General features: G+C 36.6%; 1 protein-coding gene across 5 annotated transcripts; it reads right to left on the bottom strand.

The window, feature by feature from the left end:
- Nucleotides 1-755: 755 nt before the first annotated feature.
- On the bottom strand, nt 756-26,807 carry INTS12 (integrator complex subunit 12). 5 transcript variants are annotated; one of them, XM_058432445.1, is made up of 8 exons: nt 26,067-26,741; nt 25,030-25,145; nt 17,973-18,137; nt 13,658-13,810; nt 11,482-11,669; nt 10,166-10,325; nt 4,891-5,037; nt 756-1,495 (listed from the first exon to the last, which is right to left on the bottom strand). In XM_058432445.1, exons 3-8 carry the CDS (start codon nt 18,126-18,128, stop codon nt 911-913), a joined length of 1,389 nt encoding a protein of 462 aa, XP_058288428.1. In that variant the 5' UTR covers nt 18,129-18,137; nt 25,030-25,145; nt 26,067-26,741; the 3' UTR covers nt 756-910. The 5 variants fall into 5 exon arrangements, with proteins under 5 accessions (XP_058288428.1, XP_032029668.1, XP_058288438.1 ...); XM_032173777.2 differs by lacking the exon at nt 25,030-25,145 and having other exon boundaries at nt 25,755-26,741; XM_058432455.1 differs by lacking the exons at nt 25,030-25,145; nt 26,067-26,741 and adding an exon at nt 21,992-22,191.
- Nucleotides 26,808-26,860: the final 53 nt, after the last annotated feature.

Below are 26,860 nucleotides of genomic sequence, written 5' to 3'. Positions count from 1 at the left end.
TATCCTTAAATAACTGAAATGAGGTGATAAAAAAGGTAAAGATACCATATGAGGTATGATAAATCAATTAGGAAAATCCATTGATATGAGAAATCAATAATGAAAAAATAATTTTGAAAAAGATGAAATAATTGGGAGGGAGAGGGAGAGTCAGTTGAAATGGGGCTAGCACAGAAAATGAACACCCAGAATACGGGGAGGAAAATAGAAAACTATGTTGGGTCATCCTTGCCGCCACATAAGGCACCTCATTCATCAGGATCAACTCTTGGGGCTTTGCTAGAAGACGAACTATTTCTTTTTCCTTAAATTCAGAGATGCTTTCAATCTTCTGAAGATCTCATTGAGAACCAGTCATTCTAATCATTGTTTTCACACACTATGGAAATCATTAAAATAAAAATGTTGAAGACTGATTTAAAATAAAAGTTTCCGGCCGGGCGCGGTGGCTCACGCTTGTAATCCCAGCACTTTGGGAGGCTGAGGCGGGCGGATCACGAGGTCAGGAGATCGAGACCACAGTGAAACCCCGTCTCTACTAAAAATACAAAAAAATTAGCCGGGCGTGGTGGCGGGCGCCTGTAGTCTCAGCTACTCGGAGAGGCTGAGGCAGGAGAATGGCGTGAACCTGGGAGGCGGAGCTTGCAGTGAGCCGAGACTGCGCCACTGCACTCCAGCCTGGGCGACAGAGCGAGACTCCGTCTCAAAAAAATAAATAAATAAATAAATAAAAATAAAATAAAATAAAAGTTTCCAAGTTTTGTTATATAATATTTAGCATTTTCAGGTAAGAAACAATAGAAATTTGATTATGAAGACTTTTATTAAATTACAGTATATTACAGATTATATCTTAATAATAAGCCTTTCATCATTAGGCTAATATGATATAAAAACCTACTTGGCCACATTACTTCTTGAGTTTCTTTTGGGCAGCTTTCTTCTTGACCATCTGTAATCGTTTCATAGCATTGAGCTGTGATTCTTGCGAAGTTGGACCTTTAAGGGATGCTGAGGGAGAGCTGCTGGATTCTGAAGTAGTTTTGCTAGTAGTGCTTCCACTAGGTCCTGATGTTCCACTATTTCCATTCCCACTTAGTTGGCTGCTGCTTCCTGGAACTAAACTACTTGGACTAGGAAGACCTACTTTGCTGACATTGTCACAACTAACTGAGCGACTAAGGCCAGTTTTACCCAAGGTTAGAGGTGGAGGTGGTTTTAAAGGTACAGTGGGTGTAGTGCTGTTATTGGAACCTATTTTGGAACCTATTCCACCTTTGGATGATGTTGCCAGACCAGTCAAACCCACAGGTTTCTGGTTAGCTGATGAGGTAGCAGGTTTCCCAGTATTGTTTTGTGTTGTTGAACTCAATTTTGCTGTTGAGGGACCAGCAGAGGAAGTTTTGGCTGCAAAAGCTGCCCATCCAGTTAAGCCACTAGTTACTGACGACGAAACGCTGGCACTAGAAGAATTTCCTGAAATAACTGTGGATGTCTAAAACAATAAGGTAAATATTACATTAGAGCCAAGTATAATCAATACCTATATAAACATCCTTGAATATATAAAAAGTCATTACACTTTTTATATCTAAGTTATGAATTGGGAAATCTAAATCACACCACCAAATTAGGTTCTTATGAAGCTGATCTGAAAAACCACACAGAACAAAACTTATCTGTATCTAGTGGGTATTATCATTTGCAAAGCAGAAAATTTTCGATACCATATTCTTGTTCTAATGATTCCAAAAGAAAATATATGAAATTCCTTTTTGGGAATTGCTTTTAGATTCAATTCTAAGGTATATCTGAAAACCAGATTTAGTGCTTTAACATACTTTTTACCCAACAAAGTATTATCTAGCTTAGTTAAACATCTAATTCTTTTAGACTTTGCTCCAAATAACTAGGGATCATTTCAAAAATTTAATTCACTCTAATGGCAAAAATGCCCATACCCAGAATATTCAGGAGAACATATCCAAGATGAAGAGACTCAATGTTTATTTACTGAGTGACTGTGTGAGAGAAAGAAGACAGCTGTATAGATTCTAAACCCATTAAAAAAAATGTTCTCCTAAATTTTGAGCAACAGTTACAGGAGTACAAAATATATGCCAAGTTAATTACTTGGAAGTGTACAACTTTTATGATGTATTAAAAAGGTCTCATGATTTTAGTTTCACATTTTGCCCATGATTCTGGTTAAACTATCATACAACAGGCTCCTGCTCCTTTAATAAGGATTTTATCAATTGCCTCATTAGGCTGCACGGTGACATTTTGGGTAGGACTGATCTCACTCTCTGATATATTTCATAAGGGTATAACACTTCAACTTCTCTGATTAACTTCCCTGGCTAATCAGAAGCTCACAATGATACCAATGCCACTATATAAATACATATTGCTCTTGTTCACACAAGAATATATTTTTTCACTTTCACATTAGGCACAAATGTACGTAGTTCAAATTAATTTTGAATTGAACTTCTTATTGACACCTTTCCTACATTTATACTCTTAAGAAGATTCACAAAAGCATTACAGTCACATATAGGTAAAAGATAAAATTTTACAAAATAACATCCTACTTAAAAAATGGTAGTTATTATACCTAAAATATATCCCGTTATAATTTAGAACTTTACTCTGAAATAGTTGATAAAACATTTTTAGCTCTTGAAATCAAGGTAGCCTTCAATATTGTCTGCATGCATACATTTTTAATCAATGTGAAAAGTAACAAAAATAGAGTTCTGAGATCTTTGTTTTATAAGAGAAGGAATCCAGCCAGATATTTGTCCACATACTCTGAAAATTGATAGGATGTTTTCTTACAGTAACATATTAACTATCTTATGAAGTTATCCAGAGAAGAAAAACTACATAAACCATTTATTCCTAGAGGAATATACCAGCAATGAGAGAAAAAGTTAGTCAAGAAGTAAACCTTTACTTTTCAGTTATGAAAGACCTAATTTTTTTTTCCTTTTCTTGCTATTAAACATAAAACTGTCTGCCATATGGTTAAATGATCTTTCAAAAAACTTCACAGAAGAAAACCCATCTTTAGTAATTAAAAGACCAACACTTAGGAAGTACAAGCAAGAAAGCATGTTCTATGTGTCTGGCATTTCATTTTAATGGCTCGCTGTTGCTTAGTATTGCTTTTCAACAGGATGACAGATGGTTTATAATACTATCAGGACACACAGAAGTAATATAACACAAACAATGGAGACCAAGTGATTTCTTACTATTTCAGTGTAGAAAACAAATTTCTCAAGTTTTTAACTATAAATATTTTCTTGCCCATTTGCTAGATGGGCAAGTTAGAAAAGACATTTGCTTTTTATATGTGAATGGGAACAATTTTTTATAGTATAAATTTATTTACTTTTATAAAAAGTGAATTTTTTATTAAAGAAACACAAAACCTCTTAATCAAAACAAATATGACAGCAAAGTCTTTAATTTGTTTGCCATAAAATGATTTCACATTGAATTTTCTAAAAATAAACTTTAGTAGTAACAGATTAGTCTAAAAATCTACTAAAAAGTGATTATATGCAGAATATAGCAACTGTAATTACTTTCAATAAACTGGTTATTCTTACTTCTATTCCAATTCAACAAGTTCCTATATGACAAATCAATAATGGATATGCCTTGGATAGCAAATCTTCCCTGGCAAATTAAAATGAAAAATAATCTCCAAATATAATTATCAATACGTTTTTAAAAGTACTTCGTATTCATGTTCTTTTTCATCACATCAAGGGTATTAAGCTTACTACTTACAGTCACTTACATGAGGCAATAACTTTAGAGTTTTCTCAGGTCAATCTTTGAGAATTTGAGGCTAATTTTTTTAAAATATTTTTCTTCCATATTTAGTGCTATGCTTAATACTGGAATGTGTACCTCAGTAAAAGTATTCTTTTTGTTACAAAATTAGATTAGGAAATTATTTTTTTCCATGATATAAAAAGGCCAAGATATTAAGAAATAATGTAGTATGATTTCAAGGATGCAAACTTAGGAATGAGAAAGGTGATACCCTCACTAGACAATGTGGTCCCTTGGTATAAGAGGTAGATAACATTGAAAGTTTATTATAAAGAAACAAAACAAGACAAAGCAAGAAAACTCAACAGCCAATAAGAAGGGAGAAAAAAAATTACAAGGCCAATCTGCTCAAGTAGTGTGGGGGGCAAAATTGTTGCTACTGAGGGCAGAGGTATTTTGAATTTAAACCAGATTTCTTTTTCTTTTTTTGAGTCAGAGTTTTGCTCTTGTCACCCAGGCTGGAGTGCAATGGTGCTATCTCAGCTCACTGCAACCTTCGCCTCTGGGGTTCAAGCGATTCTCCTGCCTCAGCCTCCCAAGTAGCTGATCACAGGCACCCGCCACCACGCCTGGGAATTACAGGTGCCCATCACCACGCCTGGCTAATTTTCGTATTTTTAGTAGAGATGGGGTTTCACCATGTTGGCCAGGCTGGTCTCGAACTCCTGACCTCAGGTGATCCACCCGCCTTGGCCTCCCAAAGTGCTGGGACTCTAGGTGTGAGTCATGGTGCCTCGCCTGAATTTAAACCAGATTTCCAATTGAAGATAAGTATCTAACCAGATGAGAATGGTAAAGAATGTCATTTTGGAATGATTATAGACTGTTCCTATTTGTGATAAAAAGAAAAACAACAGTTAGAGATTAATTAATGATATAAATGTTCCCTTTCTACCTAATAGTAGTAAAGTCTTAATTTCTAAAATATAGCCATTTAGTATATAAAGTTTCTCATTAAATTTTTTATCAAGCAACTATTGTTTAGTCAACTAAACTTTAAGATATAATCTTAGATAAAAATAGAATCTACTATACCTTGACTTCTGTTCTCTTAAATGCTAGAAAAGTTGTCTCTTGTTTCAGTTTAGTTTCTGGTTTCTTAACCAATGGATCTTTGACAGCTGGAGTTACAGAAACAACTGCAGGGGCTGGTTTCTGTGGTGGTTTCTGAGTTTTTTGAGCCTGCAAAAATCAGTAGATTAAACCAGATACAAAATCTTAACTGAATATACAGAAAGATAATACTCTCTCACAGGACTCATCATTGAAATGAAATACAGTTGAACATTTTAAAAAATATTGTGATGATAATGAATATATATGCTCTTTGACAAATTATTATTATATTAATGGTTTTACAGATTGTATTAGTTTCTAAACAGTAAAGATAATATTAAGCTTTAGAAATAATACAGAATAGGGTTAGTTAAATACCATTTTAACAAGATAAAATTGTTTTTTAAAGAGCAAAATCACAAACTATATGTAACCATTAGCTTTACTCTTGACGAAGTACATTTATTTCTCACTGGGGTTTGTCAAATACATAGGAGTTTTCTTCTTGGGGTCTAGGCATAAGTCCCTCAGTTGCTGAGGGCAAATTAAAACACAGCTCAGATCATTTATGTGGTTTTAAATACAGAACAGGGAGGAAAAAAAACTATTGATAAATGATGAAATTTTTTGAGGTTTTTCCACATTGCAAAACTAGGCACACTAAATTTTTAGAGAAAGTTAATAAATACAAATTTCTACGTTATGAAGGAATTTTCACCCACTATTACTTTATAAGCATCTTCAGTTTTATTTTGACCAATAATTGATTTTTTCCTTTATTTTATAACCAGGTACTTGACTAAATTTTCCTATAAACTCTAATCATTTTCGAGTTTATTTTTTAGTGTTTTCTAGGTAGATAATTATAACTGTTTATAAATGGTTATGTGCCATGTTTAAGAGTAATTTTTGGAGTCAAACAGAGTTAGGACTAAAACCCAGCAACTGGCTGGGTGCAGTGGCTCACGCTGTAATCCCAGCACTTTGGGAGGCTGAGGCAGGTGGTTCACTTGAGGTCAGGAGTTTGAGAACAGCCTGGCCCACATGGTGAAACCTCGTCTCTACTAAAAATATAGAAATTAGCTGGGCATGGTGGCGGGTGCCTGTAATCCCAGCTACTCAGGAGGTTGAGGCAGGAGAATTGGTTGAACCCATTAGGTGGAGGCTGCAGTGAGCCGAGATCGCACCACTGCCCTCCCGCCTGGGCAACAAGAGCGAAACTCCATCTCAAAAAAACAACAACAGAAAAAAAACAGCAACTATTTTTCTAGGTACATTACCTCATGCAAAATATGTGAATCTCTAAAAGCCTCATTCTCTTCATCTGTAAAATGGTAATAGCATTTGTTTCAAAGGTGGGTTATGAGGATGAATTATGATTATGTAAGAGTTTAGCATAGTGTCTGGAAAATGTTGAGTGCTAACAAAAAGTTAACTGTTTATTCATCATTATTATTTACAAAGGATAATCAAACTGAATCCAGAAAAATCCATGCATACTGAACGGGGAAAGATGCTTCCCGCCAGCCATTCCATAGTCTTTGATAATCTTCATAAGCCCATACAGTACTATACCAGGGAATTTATTAACAATTTGTCACCATTTCTGGAAGCCAGAATTTGGCCTATTTTGTTCTTGTTTGGGCCTTCTTGTGTAATCTCGGGCTATTGTTTGCCATACTATATAGTTTGGGTCCTTAAATCTCAATTCGTATCACTTTTTATACTACATACCTTCGACATCAAAGTACACCTACCTTCAACATCACTTATAAAGCAACAATTAGATCAAGAATACTAAGAATGTTCAAAGTAATTCACTGTTGATTACTGGTACTAGCAGGAAAGGAGAGCCATCTTATCCTTCACTGCAAAACCATGTTATGAGAATGTATCCCTCACAGTAAAACAGAAACATATGGCTCCAAAACCATGGCTTTCAATCTTAACACTGCTTTCCACCCACATCTAGCATTCCTGAGGTTAGACTCTGAGGACCCACCTAACTTGTATGTTTTAACAGATAAAGACTAATTATCATGAAGCCCCAGGAAGTACTTCTGCCTGTGAGATCATGTTTCAATCTTCTGCCTTCCCTGTTTCATCCAGCCATCTTAGAAACTGAGTAAGAAATACCCACAACCCTTTGTCCTTTACTGGTAATACTAGTTTAGGGAACTAGGATATAATTACTGATTCAGTTTTGTTCAACAAAGTTATTAAAATTTTCATTGGATGACTGCTTTCAAACACTGCAAAATATATAAAATTCTCCACTAAGGCACTAACTGCCAGAATGGCAGTACTAAAAACCCCACATATTTCTAAATGCTGCAAAATAGCAGTGTGTTACTACCTTAGACTGAAAACCACTGCAATAAGTGATATCAGTCTCTCACCTGAAGCTGGGGAAAAACTCCACTACTGGGTAGAGAGAAAACTATAGAACTGAAGAATAACCTTGGACCCTGCCATACACGATCACAACATTCTTAACTAAGTCTTTCTACAATAATGTGTACTGCAGAACTTGCCCCAGTTTGAGGAATCTGTGTGAGGAGAAAGGGGATATCAGGTGCTATTTATAATATCTTTGAGTTACCTTGGAACAATAACCAATGCACATATGAGAATCTCACTCAAAGCAATTATAGTTAGAATGACTGGATTTAGAATCCCCACTGTTCCAAAATTATCTCATTAAACCTTACATTTCCTGGATTCTGATCTTTAGGTTCACTTCAGATCATGTCTTTTGGTATTTCCCCACATTTGCTCTTGGTGTATTCCAGTCATGTTATAATATTAGCCATGACTCCCCATTTAGTACTTTGACTTCTGGACACACAGACCAGATTCACTGTTGATTTCTGGTACTAATCTGCATTTAGCCTGGCATGGTGGCTCATGCCTATAATCCCAGCACTTTGGGAGGCCGAGGCAGGAGGATCACTTGAGGTCAGGAGTTCGAGACCAGCCCTGGCAACGTAGCGAGACTCCATCTCTACAAAAAATAAAAAAAAATTAGCTAGGCCTGGTGGCACATGCCTGTAGTCCCAGCTACTTGGGAGGCTGAGGTGGGAGGATTGCTTGAGCCTAGGAAGTCGAGACTGCAGTGAGCCATGGTCACGCTACTGCACTCCAGCCTAGAAAACAGAGTGAGACCCTGTCTCAGAAAAAAAAAAAAAAATTATATTTACTTCATTTTATTTAACTTAAGAACAACAGAATGTAGAATGTGTCCAGTCTTGAGCTCTGCTTAAGTGCTATGCCAATGAATTACATGCTCTTACTGATAAATTAGATATTATTTGCAAAGCAGATAAAAGAATAAACAGTATCCCAGATGAAGAGAAGAAGCTGAGAAGCAGAACATATGGGAACATGAAAGTTCTCCACACATTCAGGGAATGACACAATTAGTCTGTGTCAGAATGGCCAGAGTGTATGAATGTGTATGCTGAAGCAGTGAGAGAGAGGGCTGTAAGGTAGAGTCGGGTCAAAAATAGAAGGTCCATATATGCATCTTAATGAGTATAACCTCATTATATAAGTAATTGAGAGCCACTGGGCATATATAAGCAGGTAAATATTTTAGAAGAATTCTAATGATACTAAGCAAAGCGGATTGATAGGAAGCAAGGAGATTTCTTAAGTGGCTATTGCAATAGACAAGTAATGGATTTGTGGAACAGGGTAATAAAAGAGAAATGAATAGATTTCAGAGACATATAAGAGGTAGAATTAGCAAATCTGGTAAACAACGGGATATGGAATTAAAAGAGGCATCAAAGATGTTTTCTAATTCAGGCAATTGTAGAAAAAAAACTGGATAATAGAACAACTTTTACTTTTAAATATATTGACCTTAAAGTATCTATAGACTATCTAGTTAGCTATAGAAGCTCACCCAGGAAGAGGGTTAGAACCATAAACATAGATTTGACATAAAATAAATCAGAAAAAATGGAGGAGAAAAAACTTGGGGGAAGAACAGTGCTTACTTTAGATATTAAGGGAGCTAAAGTGATAATAATAATGAAGCAGTTGAGTACATACTAAAGAAAGACAGATTATTGTCACAATTTGTTTCTTTTGACAATTTCCAATTCTTAGTGGTTTCTTATCAATGCTCTGGAATGCATTGCTCATCTGTAATAATTTCACTTGAGATCCTGGAGGGCTAGTTTAAATAATAAATTAAATAAAAATCAAACTGAGCAGAACAGATTGTAACTTGTCAGAGAAATTTCCTGTTACAAGTAAGAAATATACACACTATCGATATACACATTTTTCATTTACTACTTTTTATTTCATAGGAATAAATAAAAACACTTCCTATTTCTGATTTAACTGATTAAAAAGTAAAATGGGTATCCCGAATTTTTACTTTTAACTAAGTACTTCTGACCTTTAAAAGATATATTGGTTAGACAAATTTATATAGAAATTCATTTGATTAACAGACATGAGAACTCTGCAACTGCGAATCACTAATTTAAGGCAGGGGAAGAGAGATGGAAGTGGGAGGGAGAGGTGGAGAATAAGACATTACGGCAATTTCTTGTTTTCTTTAAAAGAAAAATTATGAAATTTCATTTATCATTTATCTATTTTATAAGTGAATAAAAGTTAGAAAACTATCCAATATAACAAATGAAAAGATATTTCACTATGATATTAAAGACAGGTATGTTAGTGAACAGTAAAAAGAGAAAGTACATAGGAAGAATGAGGTAATGGTCACTTGAGGATGATGAGAAGGAAAGACTAAGCAACAGAGAAATGCAGCTGGAAAGACAGATATGCACATATAAATATCGCCTCTGTACACATCTTATCCATGCGGTGGTTTAAGCTCACTCAGAAATTTTCTATATTTCCTTACCAGACCTCAAAAAAGAGTGGGGCTTTGTATCTCACCACTTCTTAGTGCTGCATGGTATTTTAAAATGTTTGTAAATACATTGACAGACTAGTAAGGAATATTCATAATTTGTGTATCACCAATCTTGTTTTATCTATATTAGAATTAGATAAAACTAAACAGAGAAAAAGGCACATAACATGGTCTGGTCTTTAGCCATAGAAATATTAATCACATATACATACTATACATATAAATATTTAAATAATCAGCTTATATTATTTATTTTTTCAAAATCTTAAATATTCAAATCTTTGTTTTGAAAGCACATACCAACAAAAACATTGACAGACTGTTTAAAATAAAGAAAAATATGACTCCTACCATTCTTTTCATTTGTCTGGTACATCGGGCACAATACCACACCAGGCGAGGGTCATTCGCTTCCTTGTCTGTCACCTGGGGTTTATGGCAATCTCGGTGGTAGAGATTATGGCACTCCTGACATTCTACTAATTGATTGCCAGATGCCACCATCATTTGCCTAAGAAAACATACCATTAAACATTATACTACTTTTTTAAATGCCATAATGTAAAGTTATTTCAGGGGCCAGGTGTGCTGGCTCATGCCTGTAATCCCAGTACTTTGGGAGGCCAAGGCAGGCGGATCATTTGAGGTCAGGAGTTCAAGACCAGCCTGGCCGACATGGTGAAACCCTGTCTCTACTAAAAATACAAAAATCAGCTGGGCGTGGTGGTGCACACCTATAATCCCCACTACTCAGGAGGCTGAGGCAGGAGAATCGCTTGAACCCAGGAGATGGAGGCTGCAGTGAGCCAAGATCATGCCACTGCACTCTAGCCTTGGTGACAGAGTAAGACTCTGTCTCAAAAAAAAAAAAAAAAGTTATTTCAGGGTTGTTCTGGTAAAGTTTGATATATTAAAAAGAAAAAAAATCTCAGAAACCCAAAGAGCAAATAACGAACCCCAACACTTGGCATGCACAAAAGCATAAGCTTTTAAAGCTTATGGTCAACCATTAATAAATATATAGAATGCCTTGATTAAATTTGGCTATTTTCTCGTCATTTCTCATCATAATTTTTGTCTTTCTCTCAGAAGGTAGTAGACTGTGATTAGTCTTCCAACAGCCTCATAACATTTTGTATCTCCATTAAATTCCCTTATATTAGTTAGTTATATGTTGTTGTTGTTCTTCATTAATATGAGTTACCTAAAGGTGAGAACTGGACCTAATTATCCACAGTCCTTAGCACATTACTGTGCCCACACAGGGTGCTCAATAAATGTCTGATCAGATTACTAGAATGAAGCCATATGTGTATAAAAAAGTATAAATTTCAACAGCACAAAAGGCAATCACCATAGCCTTAGATTATCAAAGGCATATATATCATAATATAATAATCACTTTCCCTCTGGAACCCAAAAATGCAGAAAATGTTACAACATAACAGATTTAAAAGCCATAGTTGGGAAAGACAAAATAGTTGACAATTTTCAATATGTTAAATTGTTATATGGGCAGTTACCTACTTATCTCCACCCCAGTTCCAAATAGTAAAAACAAAATAGAAAATGCACAACAATTGTTCTGATTTTGGGGGTTGAGGAGTGGAAAGGGTCATGTGTTCTTTATAAAGTAACAAAAGAATCTGTGGCAAGGTACAACTTACCTACAAACAACGCAGGCCAATCCCATCTCCATGGCAAAATCATCAGCACTGGTCTCCTCAAAACTGGAAAGGTCAGCCATAGGTAAATCCTTGCTACTTTGGACAGTAATGGGAGACGACTGTGTTTCTGGTTTCTCCAATCTAGGTTTCTTTGGAATATCAACTCCTTCAGTGATGTCTGATTTCATCTATAAAAAGCAGGCATCAGAAAATGATAAAGTAATGTGGTAGAATAAACTTTAAGTCACTGAAAGATGAGTAAGAAGGACAATTGGCAATGATCAAGTCCATTTTACAGATATATTCACATAGTTAGGGACAGATGTGCACATTAAAGATCTGTAGAAGAATTGTAACGAACTTATTAGTACATTAAATGAAACCAGCAAGATAGAAATAAATAAATCAGAACAGTTTAACAAATATTTGTATTTCTCTTTGTACTCTTCTATCTATTAAAGAATTATGGAAGATAGATGGATTTACTTAGACTAGTATCTACCATACAGACTTAACACACATTTGCTTCAAAGCAAATTTGGATTCCCTTCTTTAAGATACAAATATTATCAATATACCCATTATATTTGGCAAAAATCAAAAAGTCTGATAAGACATGGAATTTGGAATTCTTATACTTTGTTGATGACAGTGTAAATTTAGTACATCTACTTTTGATAGAAATTTGGCAATGCCTAGTAATGCTGAAGATGTCATATCCTATTATATTCACTTATAGGTATATATCCTATAGAAACTATTAACATGACATATGTATAAAGTAGCTCACTCAGACTCCATTGTAATAGCAACAAAGGAGAAATATCTAATTGTGCATCAGTAGGGGAATGATAAACTGGTTAATTTATAGAATGCGTATTATGTAGTAGCTAAAAGAAATCTAGATCTACATGCATTAACAAAGATATATTTCAAAAGCACATAGTTGAGTGGAGAAAAAGTTACCAAAGGATATACACACACAGTATGATATCATTTACATAATTTTTTTTTGAGACAGAGTCTTGCAGTGTTGCCCAGGCTGGAGTGCAGTGGCACAATCTCTGCTCACTGTAACCTCTGCCTCCTGGGTTCGAGTGATTCTCATGTCTCAGCCTCCTGAGTTGCTGGAACTACAGGTGTGTGCCACCACACCTGGCTAATTTTTGTATTTTTAGTAGAGAGGGGGTTTTGCCATGTTGGCCAGGGTGGCCAACTCCTGACCTGCTGACCTCAAGTGATCCTCCTGCCTCGACCTCCCCAAGTGCTGGGATTACAGGCATGAGCCACCACACCCAGCTTCATTTATGTAGATCTAAAAGCAGAGAAATAATCTAATGTAGTCTATGAATAGCCACTATTTAGCAAAAGTATGAAAACATAAGGGATAATATACTCCATCTTGAGGGCAAGGGTTACTGAAGATATCTTTCAAATGTATTTTTTTCTAACTACTAAAATCTTAATTACTATATGTAGAAATCATCTAAAAATAGACAATCCAAGAACCATCTTTGGCCCTGTTCAGGTGCAGACCATTCTATTAAGTTTATGTTTAGTCATTTACATCTATACTCTTTCCCATCTTTTCTTGCTTTCCTTTTTTTTTGAGACAGCACCTCACTCTGTCACCCAGGCTGGAGTGCAGTGGCACGATCACTGCTCACTGCAATCTCTGCCTCCTGGGCTCAAGCAATCCGCCCACCCGCCCACAAATAGCTGGGACTACAGGTGCATGCCACCACACCCAGATGATTTTTGTATTTTTTGTAGAGATGGGGTTTCACCATGTTGCCCAGGCTGATCTTGAACTCCTGAGCTCAAGCAATCTACCTGCCTTGGCCTCCCAAAGTGTTATCTATCTTTTCTTCTTAACAACTGTTCCATCTAGGATCTCTGAGGCATAGATTAAAGTTTACACTCAAAGTTACTACACTCCCTAGGGCTCAAATATTTATTGACAATAACTTTTAACCATTTAACTTTAAAATTTGTAAATTTTACTCATTTTTTGAAAAGTCAAAATCTATAGCTATCAATATATATTCACTGAGTGATGATTATTATATATCTATACCCATTATTATATAAAAGAAATAGGCATAAAACATTGTTTCTTTCTGCTTATGGAACAACTAATTTACTTTCTTTTAACAAGATTAAAATAAAATCTTACTTTATCAGCAGGTCTCTTTTCAACTTCCTTCTTTACCTTTTCAGTTGTGAGGACCTTGCCATTATTATTACCAGAAGGAAGACTGGATGATATTTTGGGCTCTTGCTTAATGGAAATATTTTTTGTGCTTGAAATTTTGGGTGGCTCCACATCCTAAAAGATGAAAAAAGGTATCAGTAATTAAATATTCAGGCTGATCATCATAAAAATATAGATCATTAATCTAAACAATTTTCAGTTAAAAATTAAGACATTTCATTATAACCAATGTAATATTCCTTTCTTAAATAAATAGCTTTATTGAGAAATAATTGATATACAAACTGTACATTTTTTATTTATTTATTTTTTTTTTGGAATGGAGTCTCACTGTGTTGCCCAGGCTGGAGTGGAGTGCTGTGGCTCACTCCAACCTCTGGCTCCTGGGTTCAAGTGATTCTCCTGCCTCAGCCTCCCTAGTTATCTGGGACTACAGGTGCACTACCCCACCCGGCTAATTTTTGTAGTTTTAGCAGAGATGGTGTTTCACCACGTTGGCCACACTGGTCTCAAACTCCGGCCTCAAATGATCCGCCCACCTTGGCCTCCCAAAGTGCTGGGATTACAGACGTGAACCACCACACCTGGCCCAAACTACACCTACTTAAAGTGTAACATCTGATAAGTTTTGACATATGTATACATCTGTGACACCATCACTACAATCAACATAATGAACATATCCATCATCTCTCCAAATTTCCTTGTGGCCCTTTGTAATTACCCTCTTACAGGTATACACCCTATAGAAAAATATGTCTCCCATCATCAAGCAAGAAAAATATGTCTCCCATCATCAGGCATATAGAAAAATATGTCTCCCATCATCATCATCACTTATCTGTTTTCTGTAACAATACATTAGTTTGCATTTCCTAGAAATTTATATAAATGGAATCATACTCTTTTTTGGTCTGGCTTCTTTTACTCAGCATATTTATTTTGAGATGCATCCATGTTGTTAAGTGTATCAATAGCTAATTCAAGCTGAATAATATTCCATTGAATGAATAGACTACAATTTATTTATCAATTTACCAATTGATGGATATTTGGGGTGTCTGCAGTTTGGGACTATTACAAGTAAAGCTGTTATGAATATTCATGTACAAGTATTTGTACATATCTATGTTTTTATTTCTCTAGAATAAATAGGAGTGGGTTATATGGTAAGTATTAATATATGCTTAATTACTTGAGAAACTGCCAAATTGTGGCAGTACCATTTTATATTTCCACCAAGCATATATGAGAGTTCCAGTTCCTTCCCATCCTCACCAATACTTTGTATGGCTACTCTTTTTAAATTGTAGATGTTCTAATAGGTATGTAGTGGTATCTCATTTAGATTTAATTTACATTTCCCCAATAATTAATGATGTTGAGCAGCTTTTCAAGTGTTCATATGACATACATATGTATTCTTTGGTAAACTATTTGATAAAATATTTTGCCCATTTAAAACAAATGAATCTGTTTGTTTCATTATTGAGTTTAAATAGTTCTTCATAGATTTTGGGCACAAGGCCTTTATTAGATATATGATTTGCAAATATTTTCTCTCAGTCTGTGGCTTGTCTTTTCATTCTGTTTAACTTCGATTCCTTATTCGTGTATTAGAGCTTTGCTGATATAGATAACTTGTTATTTATTGTTATTAATAGTATGCATAAACTTTGGCAGCTCCTTGGAATTCCCCCTCCCCAAAAAGGCGGGCACTCCTCCACCATTCTAAACAAAACTAAGGCAGCTGAGTGCAGTCTATTTTACTGTGATAATATGTAAAAGTACGAAAGTATAAATGGGAATAATACACATCAATTTCAGAATAGTGGTTACCTCTGAGGAGGAAGAGAAGAAAAAGGAAGGAGGAATGGGTCCTCAGATCTAGTGGTGGCAGGGCTTGATATATTATTATGCTGATTGTTTAGACAACGGGTTAGCAAACTGAGGCCTATAGATAGTTTTTTATAAACAGTTATATTAGAACACAGCCACACCCATTCATTTTATAATGTATGGCTGCTTTCACATTACCATGGCAGAACTAAATAGTTGCAATGGAGACCATCTGGCACACAAAATCTAGAATTCTTAGTATTTGGCTCTTTATAAAGTCTGTTGACCACTGGTGTAGACTTAGTACTAAGTGTTGAAGAAAATGTTAATAATGCAGATTAAACTTAAAAATGTGTGGTGGGTCAGGTGTGGTGACTCATGCCTGTTATCCCAGCACTCTGGGAAGCCAAGGTGGGCAGATCACTTGAGTCCAGGAGTTTGAGACCAACCTGGACAACATGGCAAAACTCTGTCTCCACAAAATATTAAAAAATTAGCCAAGCATGGTGGCATGTACCTGTAGTCTTAGCTGCTCAAGAGGCTGAACTGGGAGGATTGCTTGGACCTGGGAGGGAGAGAGCGCAGTGAGCCAAGATTGTGCCACTGCACTCCAGCCTGGGTAACAGAGTGAGACCCTGTCTCAACAAAAAAACAACAAAAAAACAAAAATGTGTACTGTATGTAACTAAAAAATTGAGGACAAAGTCATGCAGTATTAAACTATTACCTAATTCAGCAAAAAAGTGGTTCTAGTTGTTGACGGATGAGTTAAGTTTTAACTGCATTATTTCACATTTGCCTTCCTCACTAATGTAAATGAATATCAACCAATATTCATGTTAGAATACACTTGGAGACCTGGTAATGTTTATAAGCATTACCTCCAGGTGATTCTTATCCATGCTGAAGTTTGAGAAACACTGGCATAAATCACTCTTCTCACACAAATCTAGTGATGAAAATATTCAGCTGAAGGCTAAAATTAAATGGATCTGGGCTTTAAAAACCTATAACAAAGTAGTTTCTGAAAACTGAACAAGAGAAGTAAACTCTAGCTAGAAACCTAAGGGCAGCATGCTTTTTAATCACAACAAATTTTTCATGCTCTTTAAGAGATAAACTTCCATTTTAGAACCCCATTAAAACAATTTTTTTTCTTTAGTAATGATAGGTTTTCCTATCTGGACAATACCAACACCCACAGTGGAATGAATTTGGTAGTATGTTTTGTAGAGCCATATTGATTTGGTTGATCTGAACTCACTGAACCTACTGCAATGAGAATGGATAGAAGAAATGAAGTCACAATGGTTCTGCTATTCCAAGTACAATAAAAAGGCTTCTGAGTACTAGACCTAGTATTGAAAGAAGGCTGGGGACAAAATGCCAGTGTTTACTTGGGCTCTGAGCCTAGGCCTAGATCCTCTCTTGAGCTTCAGATTCTGGTTAGACTTGAGCTAGTCATGTTCTATTTTCTCCTTCTCAGTTTGGGATCTAAGTCCACAGACCTGAGTGATTTGGAGTTTCAGGGCCAGAGCTTAGAAGAATTTGATGGAATGTCTTAGTAGGTATTAGGGAATATAATAAGAGTTGTCATTCAGTGACAGTCTATTATGTACCAGGCAGGTACTACACTAGGTGACTTATTTACTGTATCTCCTTCAATTTTTACAACTCTGCAAAGTAGTTCTTATCCCCATTTTACCAATAAACAGACTAAGTGAAATGAAGTTTCTACGTACCTCAGTTTCCTTACGTAAAATGAAGAAAACAGTATCTATCTTAAAGGATCATTATCATAATTAAAATTAATTATTCACATAAACTAGTCAAAAAAGTGCCTGGGACATCAAGATATCTTGTCTATTATCATCACACAATTATAAGATTTAAGTGGGATTTAAAAGAGGTATGTTTGGTATCAAAACATATATTCTTTTCACATAAAGCTGCCATTGGCTGCTTTGTTATTATCAAGACAGGAGCTACATAGTTCTCAGAGTTCGTCCATACCTCCTTTTCTCTTAAATTATCCTACCCATATTCAATTTATTTTGTTGAAAAATCTGTCCTTTTACTTGATTTTTTTAATCCTTAAAATATTAGACAATAATTAGAAGTAAGCTGTGGTTACATTCAGCAGCTTAAAAAAAATTCTGATCATAAAGAATTGGAAATTACAGTAAGTCATAAACCAGTGAATTCATATACACATAAAGTAGTAGAACAGAATATCCTGCACCCCAGCTGATTTTTCTATGTGGTGTAACAGTTCTCTGAAAACTTGAAGGAAAAAAGGAAAATAAAGACTATAATTTCTTCGTGCTACAAGGAAAGATTATTTTGGCAGAGATTGTTTTGAGATGGTCTATATGTTATCAATGCAGTGCTACAGGCCTTGCAAAACTCTCTCCAAGCTTTTTATTCATTTAAGTACCTTTTGAGATGGACGGTAACTGGAATCCATGCCCCGAGCCAAAGATTCGTCAAGCAGTGCTTTTAGCTTTTCAGCAGAATCTTTACTCTTTGAATGTAAGAAACCTAGTGCTTTCAAAAAAATGGGATCAAGTTCCAAGTTCACAGTAGCAGCCATTGCAAACGCCTGAAGGAAAAAAAAGAGAAAGTAATCTAGAACAGAGTGCACAATTATCTATGTTAAAGTTTTACTTTTCTGTTTTTTAATTTGTAATAGATAATACTGTACACGATATACAATTTAAAATTGCCAAAAAGTTATTACAAATAAAAGTAAATTTCCTTCTTATTCCTGACAGGCATTATCTAGTTCCTTCCCCCTGAAACAAGTAGGAGTATCAGTTTTCTGCGTATCCATATCGATGGTAACGTTTTAAATCCAGGTAGGCCTCTCCCTGCCACAGGACTTCTTCCTAACTGTGTTTTAAAAGATACACTTCGCAGTTGCAGTACATAGAACTTGATGGGTTTACGTTAAGTTTACTCTGTATCAAAATTTCTCCTCTCAAACCTTATTTCCATAACACAAAGGAAGACTTAGTGTGCATGTGTTTGTGTGTGTAAGGGGTATCGCAAGAGGGCAATGGTGAAAGGGTGCATTAAGTGATTAGCTATCACGGTCACTGCTACCCGCTTTTACCTCAACTCTTTTTTTTTTTTTTTCTTTCTAAACTCACCTCTTTAGTTCTCTGCCCCAACCCTGAATGTCTCAGAAAACATGCTAATGATAACTTTATTTGATCACATTTAGATTGTGGTATCTCATGCATTAACCTATTTTTAAAAGTAAGGTCTCTGAGGGATAATATCATATCTACTTAAAACACACACACACACACACACACACACACACACACACACACACAGAGAGAGAGAGAGAGCCTATGATGCTTTGTGTCCTAAAGAGCTTAAAAAATAGCCAAGATGGATAAAGATATACATCAAAGGCTTATGAAATTCCACAATACTAAAAAGTTTTGTTTTTAGTTAATACCAATGCTATCATGTGGTTCTGCTTCTGGTTGTCACTTTTTCAAAGACCTCTCCAGGCAAGAAATTATCAAAATAAAAATGTATTCTTTGTGTTCGATCCTTTGATCAATACACTATGGCTTGAAATCTTCTATCCTTGAGGTTAATATTATATTAATGCAACACACTTGCACTGCTATAGTTAGGGAACTGTCAGCAATTCCACAGTTATCTCCCATTTTCAGGGGTTTATAATGCCATTAAAACTTGCTGTAGGTTGAATCCCAGCATATGAAAGCACATCTGAAAACGGATTTTGTTGTTTCCTCCCCTCCAACTTCATTCCTCATCGTTCTCCACATCTGACAAGAAACACACATATACATCCCTAGGCTTTTTTTTTTTAAGTTCCCAGGAAGGTATTAGTTATCTACCTGATAACTACAAAATTATTGTCAAATTCTGTACTGTACTAAAATATCATCTGAATCACCCATGGAAAGGAATCCAAAGGCCAGTACTATAATGAAAAAGTAACCTTATCTCAAACTGTCGTATTTGTAAGAATTTAACAAAATTGAAAAGCAGCCTCTGTCACTTCTTAAAATTATATTATTATATACATCACCGCTACATAATGATAGGTATAGAAAAGTTATTTTAAAATTTACTCATGGGGCTGGTCACCATGCATGTTCTGAGGAAAAAATAGCTCCTTAATAAAATTTCCAAGATTAAAAGGGTAAACCTGCCATTCCTCCAGCATATACAAGGGTAACAGCCTAATCTCTTTTTTTCTTTAAATTCCACTCCTGTGACAGTTTGCTAATCTTTCTACTGATTTTATTTCATATAGGTAAAGGAAATAGCAGTTTACTTATCCAGATTGCTATAAAACAATTTATTTTATTGGGTACTGACCAAACGGTTGACACCTAAAAGAATCCTTGTAATATGTTAGAAAAACCATTTCTTGAAATTTCTATGCTGAAAAATGAAAGCCAAGTATTTATTGCTATGTATTTCTACAAACACAGGTAAGAGGTTTACATTACAGATTAGCTGACAAGAGTCAGAACCTAGATTACAAGACTGCGGAAGTCATCAACACCAACATTCCAGTCAGAACCTTGGAGTCAGTTCTTTTTATGCAATCTTGCCATTATAAAACTTAACAGGCTTTGTACCCCTCCCCTAAATTACTAACATGGCCCTTTGGCCCAGTAGTCCCCATGGTGGAATACAGAGAAAAAAATATTAACTTTTTAATTTATTTCTATTTATTTATTTATTTATTTTAGACAGAGTCTCGCTCTGTCACCCAGGCTGGAGTGCAGTGGCGTGATCTCAGCTCACGGCAAGCTCCGCCTCACGGGTTCACGCCATTCTCCTGCCTCAGCCTCCCGAGTAGCTGGGACTATGGGCGCCCGCCACCACACCCAGCTAATTTTTTGTATTTTTTAGTAGAGATGGGGTTTCACCGTGTTAGCCAGGATGGTCTCGATCTCCTGACCTTGTGATCCGCCTGCCTCGGCCTCCCAAAGTGCTGGGATTACAGGCGTGAGCCACCGCATCCGGCCAATTTATTTCTATTTCTATTTATTTTTAAAAAATCTATTCATATACAGAGTGATAATAGTGTATTATATAATTCATCTTTGACCTCAAGGAGCTTTATCTTCAGCCAGTGAAATCTGAAACTTGCCACAACTATTCTCCTCTTTTATTACAATCAATTCTCCTTTCTGACTACAATCTTCCATTACTCTATCTCTTTCACTGCCTTAATCCAGGGACCTCTTCAAAGTGCCAAGTCAATCTTTCTTCTGTATTTATTCATTTCTCTATTCCCATTCTACTTGTTCTGTTACAGAATCCTCCAATTTCTTGTCCCTTCTGCTTTCTCCTTATTGGCACCCCTTGCCCTGACTGTTTACTCACCAAACAGAAAACAGTAGTTGAGCCTAAAATAAAACACTCATGGTTATATGGTTTATATTTTAGTTTTCTATCTTACCTTTACTCCCCCTTTTCTGTTGCCTTCTCTAATTTCTGTTACTATTCCTTCCTTACTGGCAAATATCCATATAGTGAAAGAAGTTTACTTTCTACAGCAGTCATAAAGAGGTCAGCAACTTGGTGTAACTGTGTTGATCTATACATACAAAAATATTTTCCTGGAGTTACACCAAATCATGTTACTTCCATACAATTCCTTTCCTGTATATTCATTCCTAAACCCATGGCCAAAACAGACTGTAAAAGAGCCACATCATTCTTACTATGGATTAGAGTTCTAGAAAACAAAGTCCTATGTGTGTGTATGAAAGAAAAATGTATACATGAAAGAAATTTAATATATTAAATGTAGGTTTCATTTAAAAAGTAGATGTTGCTTTCAAAAAGGAGAATGTGAGAAAATTAATATTTACCACTTTAAAGCTTTCATGACCTAGGGAAGTGGTAGTAGTAGTATTGATAGGAGTGAATTCTTAGGTGATGCTAGGAATTAGCCATGTCAAATGCATATAGCACAAAAGTCCCCATTACTAAACAATGGTCTTTTTTCTGTATCTCTTATTATCCTTGATTTATTGCAGTATGCCGTTTACTTCCTATCCAGCTCACATTCTGTGGTCCAACCTTTCAATACCTCTTTCAGTACTCTAGGCACCCGAAAGCCCTGTAGTTTCCCTACTTTACAGACATCCACCCTGCTAGCCATTCTTTCTCTGCCTGCACCCAAACTCTAAGTGCAACTGAGAGGAATATACATACATTCTATCTTCAGAATCACCATTCTCAGCTTGGCGTTCAATACAACGTAGCAATTCTCTCATCATTCTCTGGTCAACTCACTTCCCCACTTTCTGCAAAGATCAGTTATACTTTCTCCATTTTCTTTTAAAATTGCTTCTGTGTTTCAGTAGATGGCCTCACCTACTTCACAAGGAGGGGCTGTCAGAGAGGAATTAAGTCCACTTCCTTCCAGCACATCTACAAACTTACCTGCACTCATCCTTTCCTCTTTCCCATCTGATAAAAAAGGAGAAGGTGGCTCTCCATGTAGTGTCACCTGGATCTGGATCCTATCTCTTCTTGTCCCCTCTTGAACCTTGGCCTATGGATTATTTCCCATATCTTCTTTTTTTTTTTTCAGCCTTTTCTTTCTACTGGCATCTTTTCATTGACATTAAATATATTCAAACATCTTCTATCTTTTTTATAGCAAAACTTTCTCAGAAATCGTATGCTTTTGTACTTTTTTTTCATTCCTTCTATTTACACATCAATTCTTGCAATTTGGCCTTTGTCCCACTATTCCATGAAAATGCTCTCATGAGTCATTCGCAGCCTCAGTCAGGTAAACCTAATATATACAATTTTCCCTCCTACTTCTTTGTCAGTCGTCTTTGTAGGTTCCTCCTATCCAATTAAAAATGAGTTCCTCAATGCTAGGTTCTGGGTCTCTCCTTGACTTGCTCTACATCTTCTTCCAAAAATGTGTTCTCTGAGTCAGCAGCATAGGCATTACATCAGAACTTAGAAATGCAAACTCTTGGTCTCCATTCCTAGGCTTACTGAAGAAAAATCTCTGGGAGTAGGGTCTAGAAATCTGTGTTAAGCCTTCCAGGCAAGTCTATCTACTCTAAAGTTTGGGAATTATTGCTCTAGATAATTTGATCTATATAGTCTTTTGCCAGTGATTACTAATACATCTCTGCAGTCCATGCGTCTCTCCCAAGATCCAACTGCCAGCTTGACATGGATATCTCATTGGTGCCTCCTATGCAACGTGTCTCCAACAGAGCCACTCATACACTATTCCCTTTTCTCCTAACCAGTTCTTCCTCTAGTAATCCCTTTTTCAAATATTTACCCTATTGCCCAAGCCAGTAACCCAGAAGCAGCTTTAACTCTTCCCACTTCCTTAATTCCTACCCCCAATTCAATAACCAAACCTCTTAAACATATCTCAAATCTGTCCACCCTTTTCAATATTTACTACTACCACCCTAGACCAACCTAGCATCATCTATTATCTGGCCCACTGCAAAAGCTTAATCAATCTCCCACAATCACTCTTGTTATCCTTTAAACCTTTTCATATCACTCACTTGCTTAAAATCCTTTTATCACTTCTCACAATCCAAAGGTTCAAGAATAAGATTCTTAACAAGGTCTCCAATTCTCTACATCAGGGGTCCCTAACCTTCAGGCCATGCAGCAGGAGGTGAGCAGTAGGCAAGTGAGGGAAGCTTCATTTGTATTTACAGCCACTCCCATCACTTGCATTACTACCTGAGCTCTGCCTCCTGTCAGATCACTGGTGGAATTAGATTCTCGTAAGAGTGCGAATCCTATGTGAACTGTGCATGTGAGTGATCTAGGTTGTGTGCTCCTTATGAGAATCTAATGCCTGATGATCTGTCACAGTATCCCCCATCATCCCCAGATGAAACGGTCTAGCTGCAAGAGAGCAAGCTCAAGATTCCCACTGATTCTACATTATGGTGAGGTGTCTAATTATTTTATTATATATTACAATGTAGTTATAAGAGAAATAAAGTGCACAATAAATATAATGCACTTGAATCATCCTGAAACCATGTCTTCAATGAAATTGGTCCCTGGTGCCAAAAAGGATGGGGACCATTGCTCTACATGATTAATAATACATGATTAACACATATAAAGCAGTTACAACAGTACCTGGCACATAGTTCATACTCATTAAATGTTACCTAGTATCTCAGGCCATTCTCACTCTCACTGTTATAGCTATATTTCAAGTCCTTCAATATACTCTTTCTTACCTTAGCACTTCAGTAGAAAGTGTGCCACCCCCACCTCCATCTTAAGTCACCTCTCAAGTTTCAGTTTTTCCTGCACATTCCCTCAACAAAACTAGAAGTTTCACTGTTACCTAGTCCAAAAACATTCTGTACTTATTTGTAATATTAATCACACTGTTAATTATGTAAATAATCTTTCTTTCTCATTAGAATGTAAATTCCATGAAGGCAGGCAGTGGATTGGTCTTGCCTACTGCTGTAACCTCTGTCTGGCAGAGTTCCTGGAAAACAGCAAATAACTGTAAATGTTGGCCAAGTAAATACTTGTTACCTACTTCCAATTTCATAAAACTTTCTCCTCCCTTGAGTTCTTCTCAACTTTCCTGTTTTTCCTCTTCTGTCTCTGACTACTCTTTCTTTGGCTTATCTTCTGATCTTTGTTGCTTTTGGTATTGTCCAAGTATTTGTCCTTGGCAATCTTCTTAGTTCTGCTAGCAGTTTCTTCTTGGTAATCTTATACACATCAGGTTTTCAACTATCATCTCTGGGTAGATGATTTAATATGTTTTACCCCAACTCCAATCTCTCTCTTTTTCTTTTTTTTTTTTTTTTTTTTTTTTTTTTTTTTTTTTTTTTTTTTTTTGTGAAACATGGTCTTGCTCTATCACCCAGGTTGGAGTGCATGGAGATCATGGCTCACTGCAGCCTCGAACTCCTGGGCTCAAGTGATCCTCCTGCCTCAGCCTCCCAAGCAGCTAGGACTACAGGCATGCACCACCGTACCCATGCCCAGCTAATTTTGTTGTTTTTTAAGTAGACCCAGGGTCTTGCTATGTTGCTCTTGTCTGGTCTCAATCCTCCTGTTGTGGCTTCCCAAAGTGCTGGGATTACAAGTGCGAGCCAAATCTCTTAAATGTGAATCCCATGTCTCCAAATGCTTAGTGTATGTGTCTATCTGGTTCCTTAATGGCATCTCAAATTCAGTTACAACTAAAATTGAGATTCTGATTATCTTCCCAAAAAGTTCCTTGTCCTGCTCTTACTTTCAATAAATGACACAACTTTCTTCTAGTCAGGTTTAAGACCAGTCTTTCCTTCACTGAGTCTTTCCCTACTCCTTATATTCAAATAATCAGCAGGCCTTTCCTGTGGATTCTGACTGCAATATTTTTCACACTTGTCATACTTTTCACTTCCACTGCTACTACTGAAATTCAGGTTTTATTAGCTTACTTGAACTATGGCATTTACCTTGTTATTTTCCTTGACTTCAACATTGTTGCCATATGAATTTTCCTGAAACCCAGTTTTCTTCTTTTCATTAAAATAAAAACAATTCTTGCTGAGAAGTTAGGGCTTTCCACCACCTTCAAAATAAAGACCAAATTTCTTGGCCTAGCATTTAAGAAGATTCAGTAACTGGCACAAAAATTATCATTCATCATCCCCAGATCTGCCTTATAGCTAGCTGACCCTGCCACTCTTATATTTTTTGTCCAGGAAGCTCTTTACCTATTTTTATATATCTACATCCTATCGAGACCCTATTCAAATACTTCTCATGAAGACTTGACTGACAGCTGCTGTGCCCCTCTCCATTCCAAACCCTATTAATAGTCTCTCCCTTCAAGGATATCTCATAGTGCTTTTTCATAGTAGTGCAACTTTCTCCCTTGAAGCATTTTTTTTTTTTTTTTTGGCACAAGTGTTATGTCCCCTAGAAAACTCTGAGTACTTTAAGGGCAGAGTCTATATTTATCTTTTTGCCTATCTCTTTGCCACTTTGCAAAGTACAACAAAATAATGGCTATAGAATTACTGGAATTAAGTGATCAAAGTATAGTGGTCTTATCTCTCCTTCTACACAATTGTAGCCATTTCCAAGGTCCCTTCAGCAAAAATCACAAAAGTAACTCACCCCTGCCCCCACAAAAAAAAACTCCAAACATCAAAAAGGCAAAAAGCAAAGCCATTACCTCTTTCATGACTGGGGACTTGTGGTACAATGGTCCTATGTGTAAAATTCTCATAATCTTTCGCCTGTCTTGCTTAAATTCATTAATCCCACTGGTCTGTAAACTTGATGAAAGCAGGAACTTGTTTTGTTCACTGTTATTTCTCTAGTGCTTGAAACTTAATAAGGGCTCAAAAATATTTATCAAATGAATGAACTAGGTTTTTTGGGTAAATGTCACCTTATAAGGCTTCTGTGATCTCTCCAATCTAAATTGGGCATTCATATATAAATATAATTATGTGCTTTCTCCTAGATCCGTTTTTCACCCTACCTGGCAATCTCAAAAGAAGTCCAAAGTTGATCATATGCATGTGCCCCAGATGAAGGAAACCGAATCTATTCACATAGAGTGCAGTATTACCATTGCCATTTCATAATGGCTCTAAAAAACTTTGTTCTTCATGACTTCGCAAGCTCTTGCAACTCCTTCCAATAAACATTCTTTTAAAGATGCTGCCTTTTTCATTCCTCCACTGAGTTCTTGCTTCTGGATAACACTGATACCTTAGGGACACCTGGAATCGCAATCAAGTGGCTGAAAGCTGACAGCACACACTTAGAAAAGGAATGTCAATCCTTTGATCAAAGCATCACACATCGAAGGCCTAGAATGGGGGATGGTCCTTGACAGGGGAGCCAAAAGATGAGAGACAATGAGGGAGCTACGTAGAGAAGTCACTAAAACCCTTCGACAAAGTCCGAGGCAGGATTCCAAGTTCCTTGTCCCTGTGCTCGGTCCGCATGCCTCGGCCCGCAACTCCCTCGGAGGAAGCACAGTCCTCACTGAAAGGGGAGAGCAGTCAGTCTAGGGCACGCAACCGCCCGTAAATTATGATGATTCCCCTTGAGGAGCGAGGAAACTAATAACCCACGTAGCTATTCTCCCACCTCGCTCCTGGTGGGGGGGGGGTCTCGAGCCTCCAGGAGCGGCCGGGAGCAGAGTCGCTCAGCATAACTCACCGTTCTGCCCCGCCCTGCCGATCCGTCTGTTCCCGGTGGTCCCTTCGGAAACGGTCCCCGCACTGGCCGGCTCCGAAAGCAGGAAAACAAAGGTTCCCACAGTAG

Source organism: Hylobates moloch, unplaced genomic scaffold (genome assembly GCF_009828535.3).
Source record: "Hylobates moloch isolate HMO894 unplaced genomic scaffold, HMol_V3 SCAFFOLD_2, whole genome shotgun sequence".
NCBI lineage: Eukaryota > Metazoa > Chordata > Mammalia > Primates > Hylobatidae > Hylobates > Hylobates moloch.
This window is presented reverse-complemented; position numbering and strand designations above follow the sequence as displayed.

Excerpts from the sequence above, each read along its gene's own strand:
- INTS12 (XM_032173777.2), bottom strand. The coding sequence starts at position 25,808 with ATGAGAATTTTACACATAGGACCATTGTACCACAAGTCCCCAGTCATG. Across the intron at positions 13,811-17,972 it reads GTTACCGTCCATCTCAAAAG|GATGTGGAGCCACCCAAAAT; the intron begins GTACTTAAATGA and ends TTCATCTTTTAG. Across the intron at positions 1,496-4,890 it reads TTAAGAGAACAGAAGTCAAG|ACATCCACAGTTATTTCAGG; the intron begins GTATAGTAGATT and ends TTATTGTTTTAG.